Raw genomic sequence first — 20,084 nt, 5'->3', positions numbered from 1 at the left:
ATTCCCACTTTGATCCCAATGGTATGTTTGAAGGCCACAATACTGAGCAGGTGAGACACCCCAGTCTCCAGAGCAGGGTCATACAGTTCCAGAACACAGGAACCACACAGAAAGGGGCATATACATCATTCTGCTGGTCGTTATGCATGTTTGTGCCCACCCATTGATTCCCTGGCATAGGCAGCACCACTGTTACTATCTACATCACGCACAAGTTCAGGGGCCTTAATTCCAGTCAGCCTGCATATTTTTATGGTGCTCTGTTTGCTAACTCCTCCAAGATTAGGGGCTGAATTTTCTTCCTACTTGACTAGGAGTGAGGCCACTACTCAGTTATTTTGCAATAATCCTTCAGCAAATCACCTGCATCTCCAATTAATGAATTACCCTCACTGTCCACTAGGGGCAGTGCAACACCAAGAAAAGGCAAGGGTAGGAAAAGAGACAGAGGATTAAGTAACATTGAGGTGGAGGGGGCCACTGCTCACTTAGGCAAATTGGTTAGAAATTGAACACCTCAGGAGCTTCACTTACATGCTAAAGGTTGAATTACTACTTTCAGGGAAAACCGATGCACGCTATATAAAGGGAACATTAAACTTATCCAGTACTTCATCTTGTCTTGGTTGGGTTGACCTTGATCAGAGTACCTCTGATATTATTCTCCTTTATTGTTTAATGGGATATGGGAATCACATTCAAGGTCAGTATTTATGGCCCATTCTTAATTACACTTCAGTAGTTCAGCTTGCTTTGCTAGATGAGAGAACAATTAGCAGTCAACTGGAGTCACACATAGGTCAAATAACGATGGCAGATTTCCCTCCCTAAAGGACTTTAGGGAACCAGATGGGTTTCTACAACAACTGATGGTAATTATAGTCATTATGGAGAGAAGCATTATATCCCAAAATACTCATGGAACTGAAATTTCGTTTGCTGCTGTGTGGAATTTGAACACAGCTCAAGAGCATTTGTCTGGGTCCCGAGGCGACATTGCCAACAAAATTACCACTGTGCCACCATTTTGCCAAACCAGCTGACTCCTGGTGCAGACTACGAGCATGAGTGGCAGAGAGATGTGGAGACAAAAAGAACTGATGTCTTGTGCTACAGAAATATAAAACCAGGGTTTATGAAGATCTTCATACCAAAGCCCCATAGGAAGGATGATGTGAAACTTGAAAGGGTTCAGAAAAGATTTACATGGATATTGCTGGGGTTGGAGGGTTTGAGCTGTAGGGAGAGGCTGAATATGCTGGGCCTATTTTCCCTCGAGAGTAGGTGGCTGAAGGGTAATATTATAGTTGTTTATAAAATCATGAGGGGCATGGATAGGGTGAACAGTCAAGGTCTTTTCCCCAGGGTAGGGGAGTCCAAAACGAGGTGCCACAATGAGAGGGAAACGATTTAAAATGGGCCTATGTGGCAACTTTTTCACATAGAAGATGGTGTGTGTATAGAATGAGCTGCCAGAGAAAGTGGTGGAGGCCAGTATAATTACAACATTTAAAGGGCATCTGGATGGGTGTATGAATAGGAAGGGATTTGAGGGATTTGGGCCAAATGCTGGCAAATGGGACTAGACTGTTTTAGGATATCTGGTCAGCTTGGACAAGCTGGACAGAAGGGTCTGTTTCCATCTCTATGACTCATTACACAGATTAAATAAAAAATACTCCTGAAGTAAAGGCAGTAAAATGCGGCAGTTAATTTTGTACATAGCTATATCTAAAGGGCACAGAGATGCAACTAATCTGGTCATTAAGTGGTGGTGGCGTTTGAAGGGTGAATGGTGGGTGGGGTACCAAAGAGAAAGATCTTGCTCCTTTTTGCGCCACATAGAAATTTCTGTTAAAGCCACCTGTAGACAGTGCCTTGGTCTAACACTTCAGTGACATTGCTGCACCAGTGTTAGCTTAGGCTCTGTACTCAGCAGCTGCACAAACTCAACACAAAACATCCATGTGGAAATATCCAGTTTCATTGTGGAAAGCAGAAATGCCTTCTTTCTTCCCCTCCCTCCCCCAGGAGACACGAAACACCAGAAAATGGTAACACTATCAACACATGAAGCTATAAAGGCAAAAACTATGCCAAACCAAATGGAAGAAAAATATTCTTACAAGGAAGGAAAGAAAGAACTTGCTTATATAGTACATTTCATAACGCTGTGGTGCCCAAAAGCACTTTACGGCCAATTAAATACTGTCGAATTGTAGTCACTGTTGCCAATGCAGTAGACTACATTGTGCACAGTGAGCTCCACAAACAACAGTTAAATAAATGACCAGATCATCCGCTGTGAGTGTTGACTGAGCAATAAGTGTTGGCCAGCTATCCGGGGAACACCCTTGTTTTTCCCTGTAGGATCTCTCATGTCCACCTGAGAGGCTCAGCTTAACAGCTTATCCAAAATACAACACCATTCCAGCCTAAAAGTAAAACAGAGGCCTAGGGGTATTTGCTCGAGTCTTGTTGAGTAATCCTTGAACTCATGTTCAACAGCAAGAATGCTGCCACTGAGCCAAGGCTAATCACCAGAAGGCAAGGCAAAGATGATTTTACCAAGATAATAAAATAAAAAAACTGCGGATGCTGGAGATTTGACACAAGCAAAACCTGAAATTGTTGGAGAAGCTCAGCGGGTGGACATAAAACAGTGCTAATGGTTTAAGTCCAGTGACACCTCTTCAAACTACCATTACTACTTTGCAATGCTTTCCAACAATAAACCAGCACTGAAGCCATGACATTGAAACAAACATGGCGCACTTTACTATGTCATACACACCAGTATTTGTTACATTAAGTGATAAGTGAGACTGGAACTCCCGAGTATCACATATGTTTAGCAAAAGTTTGGTTAATAAATGGGGAGCCTTTATAGTTCCAGTTAAGCAGGCAATGTTACACAGTGATTTACAAGAATGAAGTCAGCTATGACAATGTTAGTACACAGACAGAACAACTGCTTAGAAAAGCATATGCAAAGCTGTGGTTTATTCCAAGGAGAATGGAATATAAAAGTCAAGGCGTGTTGTTACAGCTTCATACATCAAACTCCACACAAAACTGATGATGTTACACAAGATATGGGCTGGAGAAGAAGCAGTCTTAGCATGAAGTCTCACTGGAGACAGACATGTCATGATAGTTTTTAAAATTATGCTAACTAGTCAAGGTAACTGCTCTCTATTGCTTCCATTCAGTAAATTACAGGTACGTGCCCCTTTTTGTGATACATCAATACTGGTTTGTTATCTACCACTGCTAATTGTGTAGGCCCTTAGACTCAACATAGAAAAGAGGATGCCAGGGCTAACTAACCCGATTGTAGTTTTGCTTAAAAGGTTAGGAACAAGGACCTACGTCTGAGCCAGGAGGCCAGTGTTCAAGTCCTGCCTGCTCCAGAGGGGTATAATAACACTTCTGAACAGGTTGATTAGAAAAGATAACCAGTGATAGCAACACCGTCTCAAAGAGGTCCCTCCTTAGCAAAACTGCTCATTTGTCGCCGTCTCACTTGTAATAATTGTCTCTAGTGCAGGATAGCTGTATAGTCAACGTCCACATCACAGACGTGGTAAACACACATTTAATGGACAGTTGTACACGGCTTTACTTGATTAACTTATGAAGTGATGGCAGTGTTCTACCTTAGAAAACTTGGACTGCTACAGTTGCTGTGTGGGTGCAACTTGGGAACAGCTGTTCCAACAGCATCGATAGCATTATTTCTTTTAAACGCGATGATGTGTTTACCATCTCAGAATAAAGTCAGACGTGACACCGCACCAGGCTACAGTCCAACAGGTTTATTTGAAATCACAAGCTTTCGGAGATTTCACTTGACGAAGGAGCAATGCTCTGAAAGCTTGTGATTTCAAGTAAGCCTTTTGGGCGATAACCTGGTGTTGTCAGACATCTGGCTTTGTCCATCCCAGTCTAACACCACATCACCTCAGAACCAAAAACACGACATTTATTAACCTTGCCTAAAGTAGTGAGCCAACTTTTTGAGCTACTGGTGAAGATGGCCCGTCAATGCTGTCAGATAGGCAGCTCCATGACAATAAGGGAATAGAGGCATATGACCAAGTCAATACAATGGACTTGGAGGAGAACCTGTAAGTAATGGCGTTGTCATGACCCTGCAGCTTTTATTCTTCAGGAGGTGAAGTTCACAGATTTGATGACGGCTAGGTCAGAATTGCAATATTTGTTTCAGTTTCCAGGTTCTCTATCAGACAACATTTAGATCGAGCTCAGCCATGCATGTATCATGTGGCAAAGGACAACTGGAATTCATTTGCTGGAGAGTCTATACTGTTTTGGACAATCGGTAGTTATATTTGCTGTCGTATTAAACTGACTTTTTCTGAGATCATGAGAGTGAGGAGAAATAACTTTATTTGAGAGTCAAACATTTGCGTACCTTTTGTACCATCAGTGGGGAGGTGAGAGCTGGCAAAATGGTGACTGAAGTGACAGGCACAGGATACGGAACTAGTCTACTATCAAGCATTGGTTACACCTTTACAAGATGAAACATTTCTCAGAGCTGGGGCGTTGAAACAAAGCTTCTTCATATGCTTGAATTCAGATGGGAGCAACAATTTAATAAATACAGAGTGACACGCGAGATGGGGCAGTAAATATCAGATCGCTCCTCAATTCTAAGTAACAGTTACAGCCCCGCATAACACAATTATAGCAAAGTTCCATGGTCGTCTCTATAACCTGAATGAAATTCACAGAAGAACGGAGTGAAACATTCATTGCTGTCGTTCTTGAGGATTTTTAATACAAGAGAGATATCTTATTTTTAAAAATTGCTCCAAATAATTAACAGTGCTATGAACTCTTGCAAATCATTGATAAAGCATTAATCTAGAGCAGAGTTTGGCAGTTTGAACATAAGACATTTTGGAATCTACTGGCTACCATTTCCCAAGTCATATTCCAACTTTTCCCAATACATCAAGAGCTTGAATGAGATAGGAGTAAGAAGATAACTTAAGGGGATTGTTGCATCATGCAGTAGGGAAATGAAACAAAACAAAAAACTCTCCACATATTACAATTTTGAGGAAGCAACAATTTATTTCATGCCTATTACTGATTTGATTAGAGCAGCACTCCTACAAATGACCATACGTTACATTGTTATATCATTTAAGACTCAGCCAAGACACCAACATGAAGGAAAAACAAACATATTGCAACATGAAAAGTTGGCACAACTAGAAAAGAAAATAAAAATTTTCCTCAAAGGTAGGCTTATTTCTGAATTATTTGTTCCAACAGAGTGAACTGCAAGCAAACAGTTTGCAACATTTCTCCCCTTTATGCATAATTTGTTATGGATACTCACCTGTGATCCTCTGTAGCCACGTTTATGATCCCATTCAGAGTGCGACAGGATCTGAAAGAACAACAACAATAAAAAAGCTTAACAACAAGAAAACGACTGTCAATTTCACACATATTCCACTGTCACTGATACACACATCCGTCAGGAAACTAACAGTCACATAGATCTTACAAATTTAGACTAGAACCTGGGCTCACAGTAATATTTTCTTTTTCAATGCCTCATCTTGACATTTCTTGAGTGCTCCTTTTGATTTTTAAGAGCTTTTAATTTGGTTTCCAGGGGCTCGTTCTCAATCTCACTAACTTCATCATTAGGTGATGCAGTTACTTTCAATGATCCCTTCTGTATTCATGTTAATATATGTGGGGATTTGGACTCTCACAGAAGTACAATGATGGAAGTTAATCAGTATTCCCACGAGTCAACACCATTCCATTCAGCATAAAGCAACACCAGCCAGAGAAAGCATTACTTTCCAGATACCACGGTATTTAAATCAGCACAGAACAATTAGCATAAGTTAGAAACAAATGTTTTTCTAAAAATAAATGATGCACTTCTATACACAAGAAGCCATCACCCTAAACACTCATTCTACAGGCTGGTGAGGTCGTAGATACAAATGTGCAATGTTTAGCTAACACAGCCATTGCATATCAAGTGATTCATAATTTTGTAAGATGCTTTGTGATGTGATAACAAATAAATGCAAACATTTATGAAACAAAACTGTTCAATATTAAATGATACATGTAACAAAGTGGTTATTACAATTGTGTTAATTACATTTTCTACCCCTCTCAATATTTTTCCTCAACTGCTGCAGTTTTTATCCAGAGATTCTACATTAATTTGCAATAGATTAATTTCCTCAATTTTCCTCTTCCTGGTTAGGTGTGTATTTCTTGGTTGGAAAATCTCTCCTGCCGTCCCCGGCTCCTCTCTTCCACAACACTCACGCCAACCCCCACGGCCTCATCTCAGCCTCCTGACTCCTAGCTCCTCTCTGTCCACTCTGCAACTCCCCAGATCTTCAGTCTGCTTCCACAGCTCTCCTCCCTGGACCCTGGCCTCACTCACCAGTCCTCATTTCATCTGGGGCCTCATTCCTCATTCTCACTCCTGCTGATAGCTGCTATTCCTCTCACTCCTCCAAACAAAGTGAGCCTATCAGCAGCAAATGTGGGAAAGGGCCAGCTGGTGATTGGATGAATTCACGACAAGAGTTTATTTTGAGTGGGTGCCCCCATGAGTGGATTTCACTGGGTAGTTTCAGAGGCAAATCTTCCTACTATCACACGTACCCCAAGTGCTGGCTGGGACAACAACAAAAAATGCTGCACATGTCTGTTTAAACTCAACAGGTGACATTCTTCGATCCACTATTTTAATCCAAATGCAAACCCATTTCAAGCAAACAGATTTACACCTGGATTAAAGCAGCCAAGCGAAGGAATGCCAAAAAAACTAGCTGCGTATTCAATGCATGTTTCGAGCAGAACTTCCTCTTTCTGGTTGGAAGCAACAAACTGGGAAGCTCTGTTTGTAACCAACTGATCTTTTGTGCCCAGTATGCAGCCAAATACTTAAAAGGAGCAAGAGGAAAATCAGCCCTTTGATGGTTTGCCCATTATTGCTGCAAACGGAATTTAATAATGCTGTGGTGATCGAAGCAGACATTAATGGTTCTGTTTGGATATCACTGCAAGTGAAAAGGAGCGCAGCAGACAACAGTATGCCCTGTTTAAGCAGCTGCCTGGTAAATTAGAATGAATTTATCCTGCACATGCTGTACACTGAACTTTCCCGTACAAATCATATGAAAATAATATCCTGCAGCAATGTCAGTCTGTAATTTTATTTTGGAGGTTGGGGTCAGGTAAAGGTTGCTTACAACATCATCATCTAAATGATTTGATCAGATTAGAGCCTTGCTAGCATGATCACTGTCAGTCAGCCATTATTCTCGACATAAATCTTTTCATTGCAGTCTAACTTGTCCCAGAAACAATGCCATAAAACACCTACCCTAATGTAGATCTTTCCGATATGTGGACTAATGCTTTTGTCAAACAGTCTGGACACTAATCTGGAATTTATTGCAAGGCCAGATCACTTTCAATTTAGTGAACCCAATGATGATTCCTAGAAAAGATCAGCAAGAAAAGGCACAGGAGAGGGCATTAGGAAATAAGTTTGAATGAAAGACTGTAGTTATATAATACCACCCATGGCCTCAAGACATCTTAAAGCACACTGCAGAAATCAAGTACTTTCTGAAATACATTAGATTTGGCAATATAGGAAGCAGGCATCATTTGGTATGCAATGAGTCTCCACAAAAGCTGAAATGAAACATGAGACTAGATCATGCTATTTGTTCCAGAAATGCTGATTGAGGAATAAATATCCTTTAAGATACTGTAAAGTATCTTTTTCAAAACAACACCATTAAATTGTTGACAGTCGTAACGATAGGATAAACATAACTGAGACAGGGCTGCAATGCAATCATGGATGGGATGTAAATATTGAAGGGAATTTGCCATTCAGGATGAAAGGAAATGGTGGTGGTGTAGCTCTGTTAATAAAGGAGTAAATCAGTTCAGGAATGAGAAGTGGCCTGGATTCAGAGGATCAAAATGTTGAATCAGTTTGAGTGGAGATAAGAAAAAGGAAAGGAAATAAACCATTGGTAGGAGTCAAGTACAGGTCCCTTGACAGTACCTAATCTGTAGGTCAGAGTATAAATCAAAGAATAATGGCAGTATGTAAGAAAGGTACTAAAGCAGTCATGAGGGACTTTACTCTTTATATAGATTGGACAAATCAAATTGATAAATGAAACCAGGAAAATGATCCATAAAATTTTGGATTGTATCCAAATATAACAATGCAAGTTGCTGTTTGGTTGTACAGAACTTCAACATTACTGAGAAAAGGACACAGTTTATTTAAACTTTCATCTTGCACTCAGCAGGACAATTCACAAGAATGCCAATTCAAGTGGTAAACTGACATTTATACTACAGAAAAGGAACAGTGATTCATTGGCAAGTGGATTCTGATTGGCAGAAAAACCCAATAATGCTGATAAAAAGAAACTGGCAGCTAACTGTCTAAGTTTTAAACCAGACAGTCTCTAACAAACAATAAATATATTCTGAATCCAACCAGGGGATAAGCTACTATAAATTTGAATGCTTTTTGTAAGGAGACAAGAATTAATTAAATGAACTCAGAGAAAGGAATCCTTTTAATTAAGAGTGATCATAAAATGTTAGAATGTCATATTCAATTGGAGGTCTGACAATGGTGTTTAATAATTTTAAAGGATATGAAGATAGAATTGGTTGATGTGGAATGGATATTTAGAATCCTAGAGTCACCATAGTGTGGAAAAAAGCCCATCAAGTACACATTGACCATCAGAAGAGCATCCCACAGAGACATACACCCCATCCCCACCCCGCCACCCTATGCCTCTAACCCTGCATTTCCCATGGTTCATCAACTTAGTATACATATCCCTGGACACTATGGGCAACTTAGCATAGTTATTCCACCTAACCTGCACATCTTTGCACTGGGGGATGAAACTCACACAGACACAGGGGAAAATGAGCAAACTCCAAGCAGGCTGTTGGCTGAGGCTGGAATTGAACCTGGATCCCTGAGGCTGTGAGGCTGCAGGGTGACCACTGAGCCACCATGCCATCAGGAAAATAGGGGAAAAAAAATCAGATGATTGAGAGTGGCATACATTTGAGGAGATATTTCATCAATCACAACAAAAATTCCATTGAGAAAGAAGGAATGTGTGAAAGTGTCTAACTAAGGAAGTTAAGGAGTATATTGAATTGAAAGGAAAGATTTCCAAAGCTGCAAAGGCTAGTCATGGGGCTAAAGGTAGAGGAAGCTGTAGAAACCAGTAAAAGATGCTCAAGGAATGGAAAAACTGGAGTATGATGCAAAATTGGAATAAAAAAATTGGAATAAAAGTTTCTGCGAGTACAGGACATGGGGAAAAAAAAAGTGTGAATTGGTCCCTGAGAATGTGAGACAAAAGTATCTGAGGAATGTTAGAAAATTGGGGTACAAGGAATGGAGGATCTTAAAACAATTATGATCACTTGAGATAAGGTCATGAGAAAACAAATGGGTCTAAAGGTTGAGCTGTCTCCTGCATCTGATGATCCATTCCTCTGGCTTTAGAGGAAGTGGATGTAGGGATATAGGGTATATTGGTTGTAATATTCCGTAGCCTCTGGGAAGCCCCAGCAGATTGGAAAATCATGAGCGCAACATTAGTATTGAAAAAAAGGAGGGAGAGTGAAAGCAAGAAACTATAGATCAATTAGACCTACATCGGTCAAAGGGAACATGCTGGAAGCAATTATTAAGTACCTAATAGCGGGACATTTAGAAAAACACAGTCAAGCAAAATCAGTATGGTTTTTGTGAAAGAGAAATCATGTTCGACAAATTTATTGTCGCTCTTTGAGGATGTAAATGCAAGGTGGGTAAAGCTAAGTCAGTAGATGCAGTATTATTTGGATTTCCAAAAGGAATTTGATAACGCATCGCACAATTGGTTGGAGCAGAAAGTAAGAAATCCTTGCGTTGCGAGTAATATTTTAGCACGGAGAGAGTTTCAGCTAATTCCTCTGTGTCATTATCTAACATGGGAGACCCAAACTGAATCAGAGATTCAAGAAGTGGAGGCAGGATAAATGAATTATTTTTTCAGGTTAGTAAACAACAATCCTGCGTTGTTTAAAAATTGCTTAAAATATTAAATAATGACTCAGGTGAGGGCAAACTCCATTGTAGATTGATCACTTAATGATATAAAGAAAGGAGGAAAGCAAATCGTGAGGCAGATAAGCGATAAAGGTAGGCTAGGTAAGTGGACGACAATTTGGCAGATGTGGGAAAATAGGAGATTGACCACTTTGTGAAGTCAAAAAACAAATTTTTACTTAGAGGGAGAATGCAGAATGCTGTGGAACAGAGAGATCTGGATACATCTGACAATGAATCACAAAAAAACTAGTATGGGCAGGCAATGGTGTAGTTTTAATGTCAATGGACTTGTATTCCAGAACTCCAGGCTAATATCCTGGGTTTGAATCCCAATATTGCAACACAATTCTAGTTTCAACAACAAAGTCTAAAGACAACTATTGATAGTCATTAAAACTCATTTGGCTCACTATAGTCTTTATGGAAAAAAAATCTGCCATCCTTTCCTGGTGTAGCCTGTTTCTAACTCCAGACAACAACAATGTGTGTCTCTTAATTGCCCTGTGGACAATTACAGATGGGCAGCAGATGCTGGTCTTGACAGTGATATGCACAACCCATAAACAAATAAAAATTAGAAAAGCAAGTCGTATTTAGGCATTCACGTCAAGGAGGATTGAGTTGGGGAGTCTTAGTTTTTTTGTTAATGCATTCATGGGATGCGAGTATTGCTAACCAGGCAGCATTTACTAACTGCCCTCTGGGTGTTTCGGGATCGGTAAGAGTCAACCACGTTGCTGTGGGTCTGGAGTCACATGTAGGCCAGACCGGATAAGGATGGTAGTTTCATTCCCTAAAGGACATTAGCGAACCAGATGGATTCTTCATCATCATTAGATTCTTAATTCCAGATTTTTTAAAATGAATTCAAATTCCACCATCTGCCACAGTGGAATTTTGACCTGGGTCCCCAGAACATCGTGTTTTCTGGATTAACAGTCCAGTGACAATACTACTAGACCATCACTTCCCCTCAGTACAATCAAGAGACCAGTTCTGACCTACTTAGTCACATGACACCATTTTATAGTCCAATGGGTTTATTTGAAATCACAAGCTTTGGAAAGCTATTCCTTCATCAGGTGAAGCTCACTTTACCTGATGAAGGAGTAGTGTTTCAAAAGCTTGTGATTTCAAATCAACCTGTTGGACTATAAAATGGTGTCGTGCGACTTCTGACTTTATTGAATAGTCAGGCGGGCCATCTCTTACAGTCGTGACAGAGCAGATGCCACCTCAGTTTGACATCATATCCTAAAGATCCTACGGCATAGAAAGAGGCCCTTTGGCCCATCATGTCCACACCTGTCAGCAAGCACATACTTACTCTAGTCCCACTATCTGGCACTTGGTCCAGAGCCTTGGATGCTACAGTGCTTCAAGAGATCATCAAGATACTGCTTAAATATTGTTGTGATGGTTCCCACCTCTCTTATCTTTCCAGGCAGCGAGTTTTAGATGCTGAACACCCTCTGGGTGAAAATATTTTTCCTTACACCCCCTCTAAACTTCCTGACCATAACCTTACATAAACGAGTAATTACTCAGTCAGTAATGCAATGGAGTGTCAGCTCTGATTTTGTGTTAAAGTCTCTAGAGTACGGCATACTGAGCCAGAAGGAAGTATGCTACCAGTGATGTAAAAATTTCCTCTGTGCTTTAACTTCGCCAGAATTGCAATTAAACCATTTTAACTTCAATTGTTTAATCCACCTCCATCCCACAACATACCGTGACATTCCAGCAGCAGTGACCAGCAAACTATGAAAATAACATCTTTTTTGCCTTCAGGAAAAATGTGAGAGGAGTTTGTTTTTCTTCCTCTGCTGTAATTGTCTGTAAAAGTTAATGGAGCTGAGAGAACTGGATGATTTATGAAGAATGTAAATTTGAAATCTTAACAATTTCATGAAATTGTTATCTCAGGACACGTGTGCACAAGCTAGCGACATGTGAAAGGTAACTCCAAAAAGAAAACTGTGTTGACAAAAATTTATCAATAATGTATAGGAACATGAATTAGAAGCAAAAATGGCGTGGCTGCATGAAGGGCATTTTAAATGAACCATTGCATGCTAACTTACCTTTCAAATAAGCAGTAGAAACTGAGATACTAATGAATACACAAAGTCATTACTTCAGCTCACTGAAACCTTGTGAATTTGCGCAACTAAAAGACAACCAAATTAAGAATGGAATTATCTTAGGCATAACAGAATCTCCAATGACAGCATGATCCCCAAGAGAAGAGAATCTAATCCTCAAAGAAGGGATAAATATGCGCGGAAGCACTGACCTTGCTGGCCACGCAGTATACATGGGACAACAGGTGAGTTTGTCTAGAATAGAGAGAAGCAACACAAACCTGTGTGCTATGTTGATAAAAAGCTCCAGTCAGTCCATTCTGGTGAAAAGGAGTCTACACCTGACCCCACATGCACCACTGGCATTGAAAGCACTGAAGAAGCAACAAAAGATTAAGCTGAAAAGGACAAGTTACAAATACTATGGAGATCATCACACAAGAGAAAAGATCATGTATGCCATGTGTGTAAGTAAACAGCCAAAAGTGGGACTAGCTGGAATAACAAACATAGAACATAGCACAATACAGCGCAGAACAGGCCCTTCGGCCCTCAATGTTGCGCCGACCTGTGAACTAATCTAAGCCCCTCCCCCTACTCTATCCCATCATTATCCATCTGCTTATTCTAAGGGCTGTTTAAATGCCCCGAATGTGGCTGAGCTAACTACATTGGCAGGCAGGGCGTTCCACACCCTTACCACTCTGAGTAAAGAACCTGCCTCTGACATCTGTCTTAAATCTATCACCCCTCAATTTGTAGCTATGCCCCCTTGTACAAGCCGACGTCATCATCCTTGGAAAAAGACTCTCACTGTCCACCCTACAGGTGCTATTATGAGGGAATTGGAAACTTCGATAATTTAAAACATACCTGAAAATGGGTACTTTATTTTTCATTTTTTCTAACAAAAGATGGAATTTAGATTGAAAGGCAATAACATATAAATCTGACGTTAACCTAGTTTCCGCAGTCATTTGCCTTCTATCAATGATGCACAGCCACTTTATATAGACATCACGTGTTCACTTCAGTAACAGTCCTTACGCCGAGTACACTGCTGTTTCGGAACACCAATGGACAACAGGCTAAAGCAGCTTAAAACTTATGTTATAAAACAGATCCCAATGTCTGAGAATGGGGCTGCTGGAGTGGTTTTATACAATGGAGATCCCAGCAAAGAACATCGGAGTTCTCTCCAGAGTCGTGGTCAAAATTCATCTTCCAGTCAACATCACAAAAATCAGACTAGCTGCTTATTGTCTCATTGACGCATGAGGGAGCTTGCTGTGTACAGATTGCAGAAAGACCCTAAATAAATGCACACCTTTCTTTGTACACAGTTGATGCCCACACAAGTGACGAGTGACCAAAGTGACAACATTGTGCGAAAGATACACCTTGCACATGTTTTAATGCCTTTACGGTGGTACTCAGGTCCATACTCCAAGAAACAGTACCCTGGTCTCAACATATTTGGGCCATTAATTTCAGGCAGCTACAACTTCAGGAGATATAGAAATAGGATCCCTGCTTTCCAGATAGTGGCCATTTGGCCCATCAGGTCAGCACTGGTCCCCTGAGGAGCTTCCCCCTCCCCCCTCAACATCTCTGTAACCATGCATGTAGCATGGCTAACCTACCTAACCTCTACAGGGCAATTTGGCATGACCAATCCATCTAACCTGGGCATCTTTAGACTGTGGAAGGAAACTAGATCACCTGGAAGAAACCCAAGCAAACGCACAGAAAGGATGTGCAAACCCCATTCAGAGACCCAAAGGTGGAATTGAACCCGGGTCCCTGGTGGTGTGAGGCAGCAATGCTAACCACTGAGCCACTGTGCCACCATTCTTCTGCTTTGACGCTTAAATGGATTGAATGAACAGACACTCTACAATGATGATGAGGCCTAAAGTGGCCCCTTCATGGCTCACCTTGAAATTAATTTGCCAAGCCTTTTGTCTCCTCCCGTGTTGCTGAAGTCAAAAGCAATTCAGTGCTGTAATAAACAGCTAACTAGCTGAATGCTACACTGTTTGATAACTTAGAAATAAACTGTGCGAGCAAGTCTTGTGCCCAACCAGTGTACCTCAGCAACATTCCTATGAAGCACATCACATCCGAGAAGCTGACTCAGCTGCAGTAGAACCATTGCCTCAGATACTTCAAGCTATCCAGGCCTCATCTCACTGCATCACAGGATGCCTAGCAACAGTCACTGTGCAGCTATTAGCAAAGGGAAAGCAGTAATTGCTCTGTGAACTATTCCAAGAAAGAGATTTACTACAAGTATCATCGTCCTCAGCAAGCTGAAACAACACAGGTCCATAAGAGGGACGCAAAATAGGTCTTCTGTGATATATGTGTCGGTGATTGCTGTACTCATAACAGGCCAACTTTTAAACCAAATGAACTTTTAACTTATTCCTTTATTTTCCTAGTTTAAATTAAGAAAAACTTTAATATTAATTATTACCACATTCTTTATTTGTCTACTTATCCTATAAAGTAATACTCAACTTTTTTTACAGTTTCTCTTGCTATTTTTCAAAGTTTTTTGTACCTTTGGACATAAAATGACACCTTGTGTGATGACATTATACACTTTTCACTGTACTCCTTGTATTTGAGTATGTGACAATAAAATCTAAAATTTAAAAATCTGAATAAAGAGCAGCACTTGACTAAAAACAAATACGGGGGATGCTGGAAGAAAGCACAGAGATTGCGAGAGAAACCCTGCAGCTCAGACAGCCTCTGAGGAGAGAAAACGGAGATAAACGCTGTGAGTCCAGTGCAACTTGTGTCATGCAAATTATGAAGAGAAGCACTTGTGTGTAATAGCAAAGTACTTTCATTGTAATTAATGGACATACATTTGGATGGAATCCAATGGATCCTGTGCAAACTCATCCACCCAATCATTCTGTAATTCTGCATCCTGCTGATGCAATCCCTGCTAGCTTCATGAACCAGAACATTCTCCCACCCCGGTTTCACGATCAATTCCTCCACATTTTGTAGGAGACTGGAATCTTGAGGCCAGCCGCTTTCAGTTGTTTACAGTCCAAAAGCTGTCACTTTGGTACAGCGACGATTCCCTTGAGAAAAGCTTTATCGCTTTGACAGTGAGTATTTGGGAAGGCAGTTCTGAGAAACTTGGGAACAGCTTGTTCCAAGTGCTGTGCTGTCATTCTGCCACGTTGTCCTCCTGGGACAATCTGCACTGTGGATGCTGCTAACATTGCGTGCCAATTCTTTAGCAATGTGGGTTATGCTTTTGAGTCCAATATTTTATGTTTCATTATTTCCAGTGGTAAAATGTATTTAGTTTCTTACAAATGTGTTCGGAGTGATAACAGGTCTTCTGTTTTCCCAGGGATGTTGAACCTTTACTGCGGTGCATGAAATAAGATACTCCTTTATTAGGGGTCATCCTGATAATGACCTCTCAAGCATGTCACCCTTTTTATTCACCTCTTGCTATGATTTTTGTAATCACCTCCTGAAATTGCACTGTACAAAGTCAACAGATGTGCATTTGGTATCATTACTACTGAGAGATGATCCCCATTAATCCATCTACTCCATGGCAATGGACGCGGTTGTCATCCAAAACTGGACAAAAAATGCAAACATTCAGAAGAGTCAATGCTGACCACCAGAGCCCACCTGTAATGGGAAGCAACTGCACACATTTAGAGGCTAAATCTCCCAATTGCAGATCCATGTGAGTCAGAGATAGGACAAGAGCAGCAAAGCTTCATCTCTGGTTCACGGTCCCTTTAAGCACAGTCATGCAGCGTCACCAAATATATCCTGAAATTCCAAAGGGTCCCACTTATTCTCTTGGCTTTTTTTTGGTAAGAAATGGGCATAAACACTTAATCCTCCTCCTTGGGATCCCACTCACCTCCTACTGGTCTTTCAGCTCAAAAGCTATAAGGCCATTACATTTCAAGGTTGGGAAGGGAATGAATATGATTTTTAGAGTCCGACCTCAGAGTGTCAAAAGTGCTTTTCGATCCTGAAGTACTTTTTGGAGTTTATTCTGTTTTGTAAGTTAGGAGAGAAAGCAGCAAATTGACACAAAGCAAACTTGTACTTAATATCTGACAATGGCCGATTAATCCTGTAATGGAACTTTATGGAAAGCTGCAAAGATCCAAACAACAACTTAGTACTTATTAGATCATCTTCTCGATTAGGTGGAACTCAAAGTCCTCCTCCTTTGTAGTCTAATTGACCTCTTATTTCAGTCAGCTGCTAATACAAATATTTTACTGTATATTTATGCTCCTTCCATAACTCAGAAGCTGTCAACGTATGTACAATTCAAATTCAATGCAGCACCTCCCATTAAAAAATGTACATTTTTGCTGGCAATATTTTTTTCCCAAAGCACAACTTGAAGATTGCTAAGAGGCTTGAGAAACCATTGAAGCGAGCAATTTCTCACTGCCAGCTATACAGTAGCAAATGAGTGATGTTTATCACTAATAGGACACTGCCTTCTATCTAAAAAGACATTCTGTCTATTACACGAATAAATAATGCAGTATATGAATTTCAGTGGCTGTGTGATACCAGGTACGTACGCAGTCTGACATAAAAACTGGTAGGTTGTTGCAAATAGCATATCCTTTCTGCTGTTTGCAACAAGCAAGGTGCTGACCATACCCAACCAGCCCATGCTCGCGACATTCACAAACACAGAGCCCATCTTTAAGTGTGATTCTGTAAAGGGACAACATTTGCTGGATAAGCCTGAGCGAGCAAGGAATTACACTGGCAACCAATTTTGGATTGTCAGTCAGACTCAGAGAGTGTAGGACACTTGTGCACACTGGAAGTTACATAAATTAATCCGCATGGAAAGAAAATGTGCACCCAGTATTTTTCTTTCAACTCAACAAAACAGGCATCGTCCATTCACTGGCTCATTTCTCAGGGCAATGACTTGACCAGGTTCACCTGCACCTTTAAGTCTTAAAGCCTGGCAGTTACCACATAAAAGATGCACTGCAGAAATTAACCAAGATTTGTTAGACAGTACCCACCAAATCTGCAACCAATGTCATCTTGAAGGACAAGCAAATACATGGGGAAATCACCAGTTGACTTCCCCTTCAAACCACTCACAATCCAGACTTAGAAAATATCGTTGTTCCTTCAGTGTCTTTGGTCAAAAAACTCAATTCTCATTTATTGAAGCACTCTCCATGGCAATGCCTCTACCAATCACAGTCTACCTTCTAACCAATCACCACTCTCTTGTCATACAGTAAAAAGTTTTCTTCACTTCCTTAAATTGGTATTCTTGTAAATCATCCAGACCAGTACAAGATGAAAGGCTTTGACAAAATGCATCCTTTTTTCAATAATACTCAAGTTTCTACAAAGTACTATCAAACTGCTACAAGGGAAATAAGGCTTTTTACAAGAGGAAACCCAGGGTTGGGTAAAATGTTTGAACTTGCCGAAGATATCAACATCCAGAGGACTAACACATATGTGCAACAATAGCAAAGTGTGGAGCTGGATGAACACAGATGGCCAAGCAGCATCTTAGGAGCACATTGCTGCTTGGCCTACTGTGTTCATCCAGCTCCACACTTTGTTATCTTGGATTCTCCAGCATCTGCAGTTCCCATTATCTCTGATACAATTTTAATCTCACTGCGAAGCCTCTTCCAGGAATGCCTAACCTGAAGAAGTTACCCTCCTCCCTCCAGACGAATCTCAGGGGATCTCTCTCCCACTGCAACTCTCTTGTTCTTTGATCTGGACCCCCCTCTCTCTCTATTTATCTCAGAACCCTCTCCACCTCCCCGTTTTCTGATGAAGGGTCTAGGCCCAAAACACCAGCTTTTGTGCTCCTAAAATGCTGCTTGCCCTGCTGTGTTCATCCAGCTCTACACCTTGTTATCTTTGTGCAACAATAAGTTAGGTTGTGAGAGCTCCATCTAATTCCTCTGAGAAAGAATCCATGATTCCGATGTTCCCAAGGTAAACTGCTAATGTATTTCCAACCTTCATTCTATATCTACCTTCACCCAGAGAAACAAGGACCACTGTTGTAAACTAAAAATGGCATTTCTGTGAAATTAAAAGGTGCCTTTCAACAGAACATGTTAGTGCATATTAAAGCTCTTTCATTACTTCCTCCCAAGCCTGCAGCCTCTACCTCCTGGAAGGACAGCGACATTAGATACATGTGGACACCATTGTTTTATTGCTTATTCATTAGTAGAATGAGGGCAGCACTTATTGCCCATCCTTAATTGCCTTGACAGCAGTTAAGAGTCAACCACATTGCTGTGGATCTGGACTCACATGCATGCCAGAATGGGTAAGGCTAGCAGACTTCCTTCATAAAGACATGGGTGAACCACTGGGATTTTCACCACAATTAACTGTGGTTACACTATCACCACTAACTTTGTATGAGGGAGCTAGCCCTTAAAGGGTTAATGGAGATCACATGACAAGCTTCACCCATCAGAATATAAGGCTCTGCTCCTGTGAAAAACAAAGGAAAGTTCTGTTTGTTCCACATTTCATCACCATACCTTCAGTGATTCTATTTAGTATTAACAACATACAGCTAAAGGAACAATGTGTACTTAACCTTAAATTGGGACTGATTGTCTTCAAGGGTACAGTCATGTATCTCAGCTGTAATGTAACTCGTTACTAAGTAATATATAATAAATTTATTTATCGATCATCATTTCTGAGCCTATCATCTGGCCAAGAGCTTGTGTGGGCATCCTTCTCAAAGTGGCATGAGTAACCTGACTGATATCTACAAGAAGGATCAGTCAGTGAATTTATCCAAGGTATCCCAGATTACTCAAGCAGAAACCTGAATAGTTCAAATGTGCTGGCAGTACTGGGATTCAATTTTACCATAACCGCCACCTGCAAATTGCCCTCCAAGCCACACACCATTTTGACTTGGAACTACATCGCCAATCCTTCACTATTGCTGGATGAAAGCCCTCAAGCTCCCTTCTTAACAGTACTGTGGGCATTTTGATTTACTCACTTCCCATCCACGGACAAAAGCAGAACCTGACTTGCCACAACCTCCTTAAGGGAAATTAGGGACGAGCAATAAATGCTGACTTTGCTATGTACTGGGAATTTAAAAAAAAGAACATTGTTGACACAGAGGTGAAAGGAACTTTGCTCTGCATCCAACCCACACTACACCTGTACTAGGAGCGTAGATGCTGACAATCTTGTTGCAACAACATAATTCAAAGTCTTAGAATAGCCAAAGAGAAAGGATTTACCAGTCTTTTGTTTTCATGTTGACAGTACCCCTTTAAGTGGTTTCAAATGCTAGTTGTAAATTCTGCATTGGTGTGTTGCTTCATTCCTTCAACTACAGAGTTTCCATTAAACATCCATATGGAAGCTTGGCACCATCAGGTCCATTGGTATTCTGCACGCAGCCTCTGGCTGGTATACACTGCAAGACAACATTCATCACATTTAATTCCTTCAGGTCTCACTGCAGCCTGTCGACTGGGCGCAAGGAGCCACAAACTCAACTGGTGACTAACCGTGTCAGTGACCCATGAGATTTTCAACTTGACTGCACGTTGGCCCAGACGGCCCCAATACAGGTGCAAGCTGTGGGTTTAGACAGCTGGTTCTTTGCCAATGTCAGGGAATACAAGTCTAGCACGAATGCTCTGGTAGAAGTTAGCAAAAACCAAGAACTGGAGAGTTGGACATTGATCAGAAGTGAAAACAGCTATGGGTGCAATGGAAAATATGTGCAAAAATAAATGGATAAA

General features: G+C 40.8%; 1 protein-coding gene across 4 annotated transcripts in view; it reads right to left on the bottom strand.

Moving 5' to 3' along the window:
• pde3a (phosphodiesterase 3A, cGMP-inhibited) overlaps nt 1-20,084 on the bottom strand; it is a 429,455-nt gene that overhangs the window by 205,008 nt on the left and 204,363 nt on the right. For all 4 annotated transcript variants that reach the window (XM_048554229.2, XM_059654697.1, XM_059654698.1 and 1 more), the window contains exon 2: nt 5,378-5,428. In XM_048554229.2, coding sequence (XP_048410186.2) covers nt 5,378-5,428 — 51 coding nt within the window. The remainder of the gene's footprint in view (nt 1-5,377; nt 5,429-20,084) is intronic.

This window comes from Stegostoma tigrinum, chromosome 25, assembly GCF_030684315.1.
Source record: "Stegostoma tigrinum isolate sSteTig4 chromosome 25, sSteTig4.hap1, whole genome shotgun sequence".
Taxonomy (NCBI): domain Eukaryota; kingdom Metazoa; phylum Chordata; class Chondrichthyes; order Orectolobiformes; family Stegostomatidae; genus Stegostoma; species Stegostoma tigrinum.
Note: the sequence above shows the minus strand (reverse complement) of the source record. Positions and strands in the feature narration are given on the sequence as shown.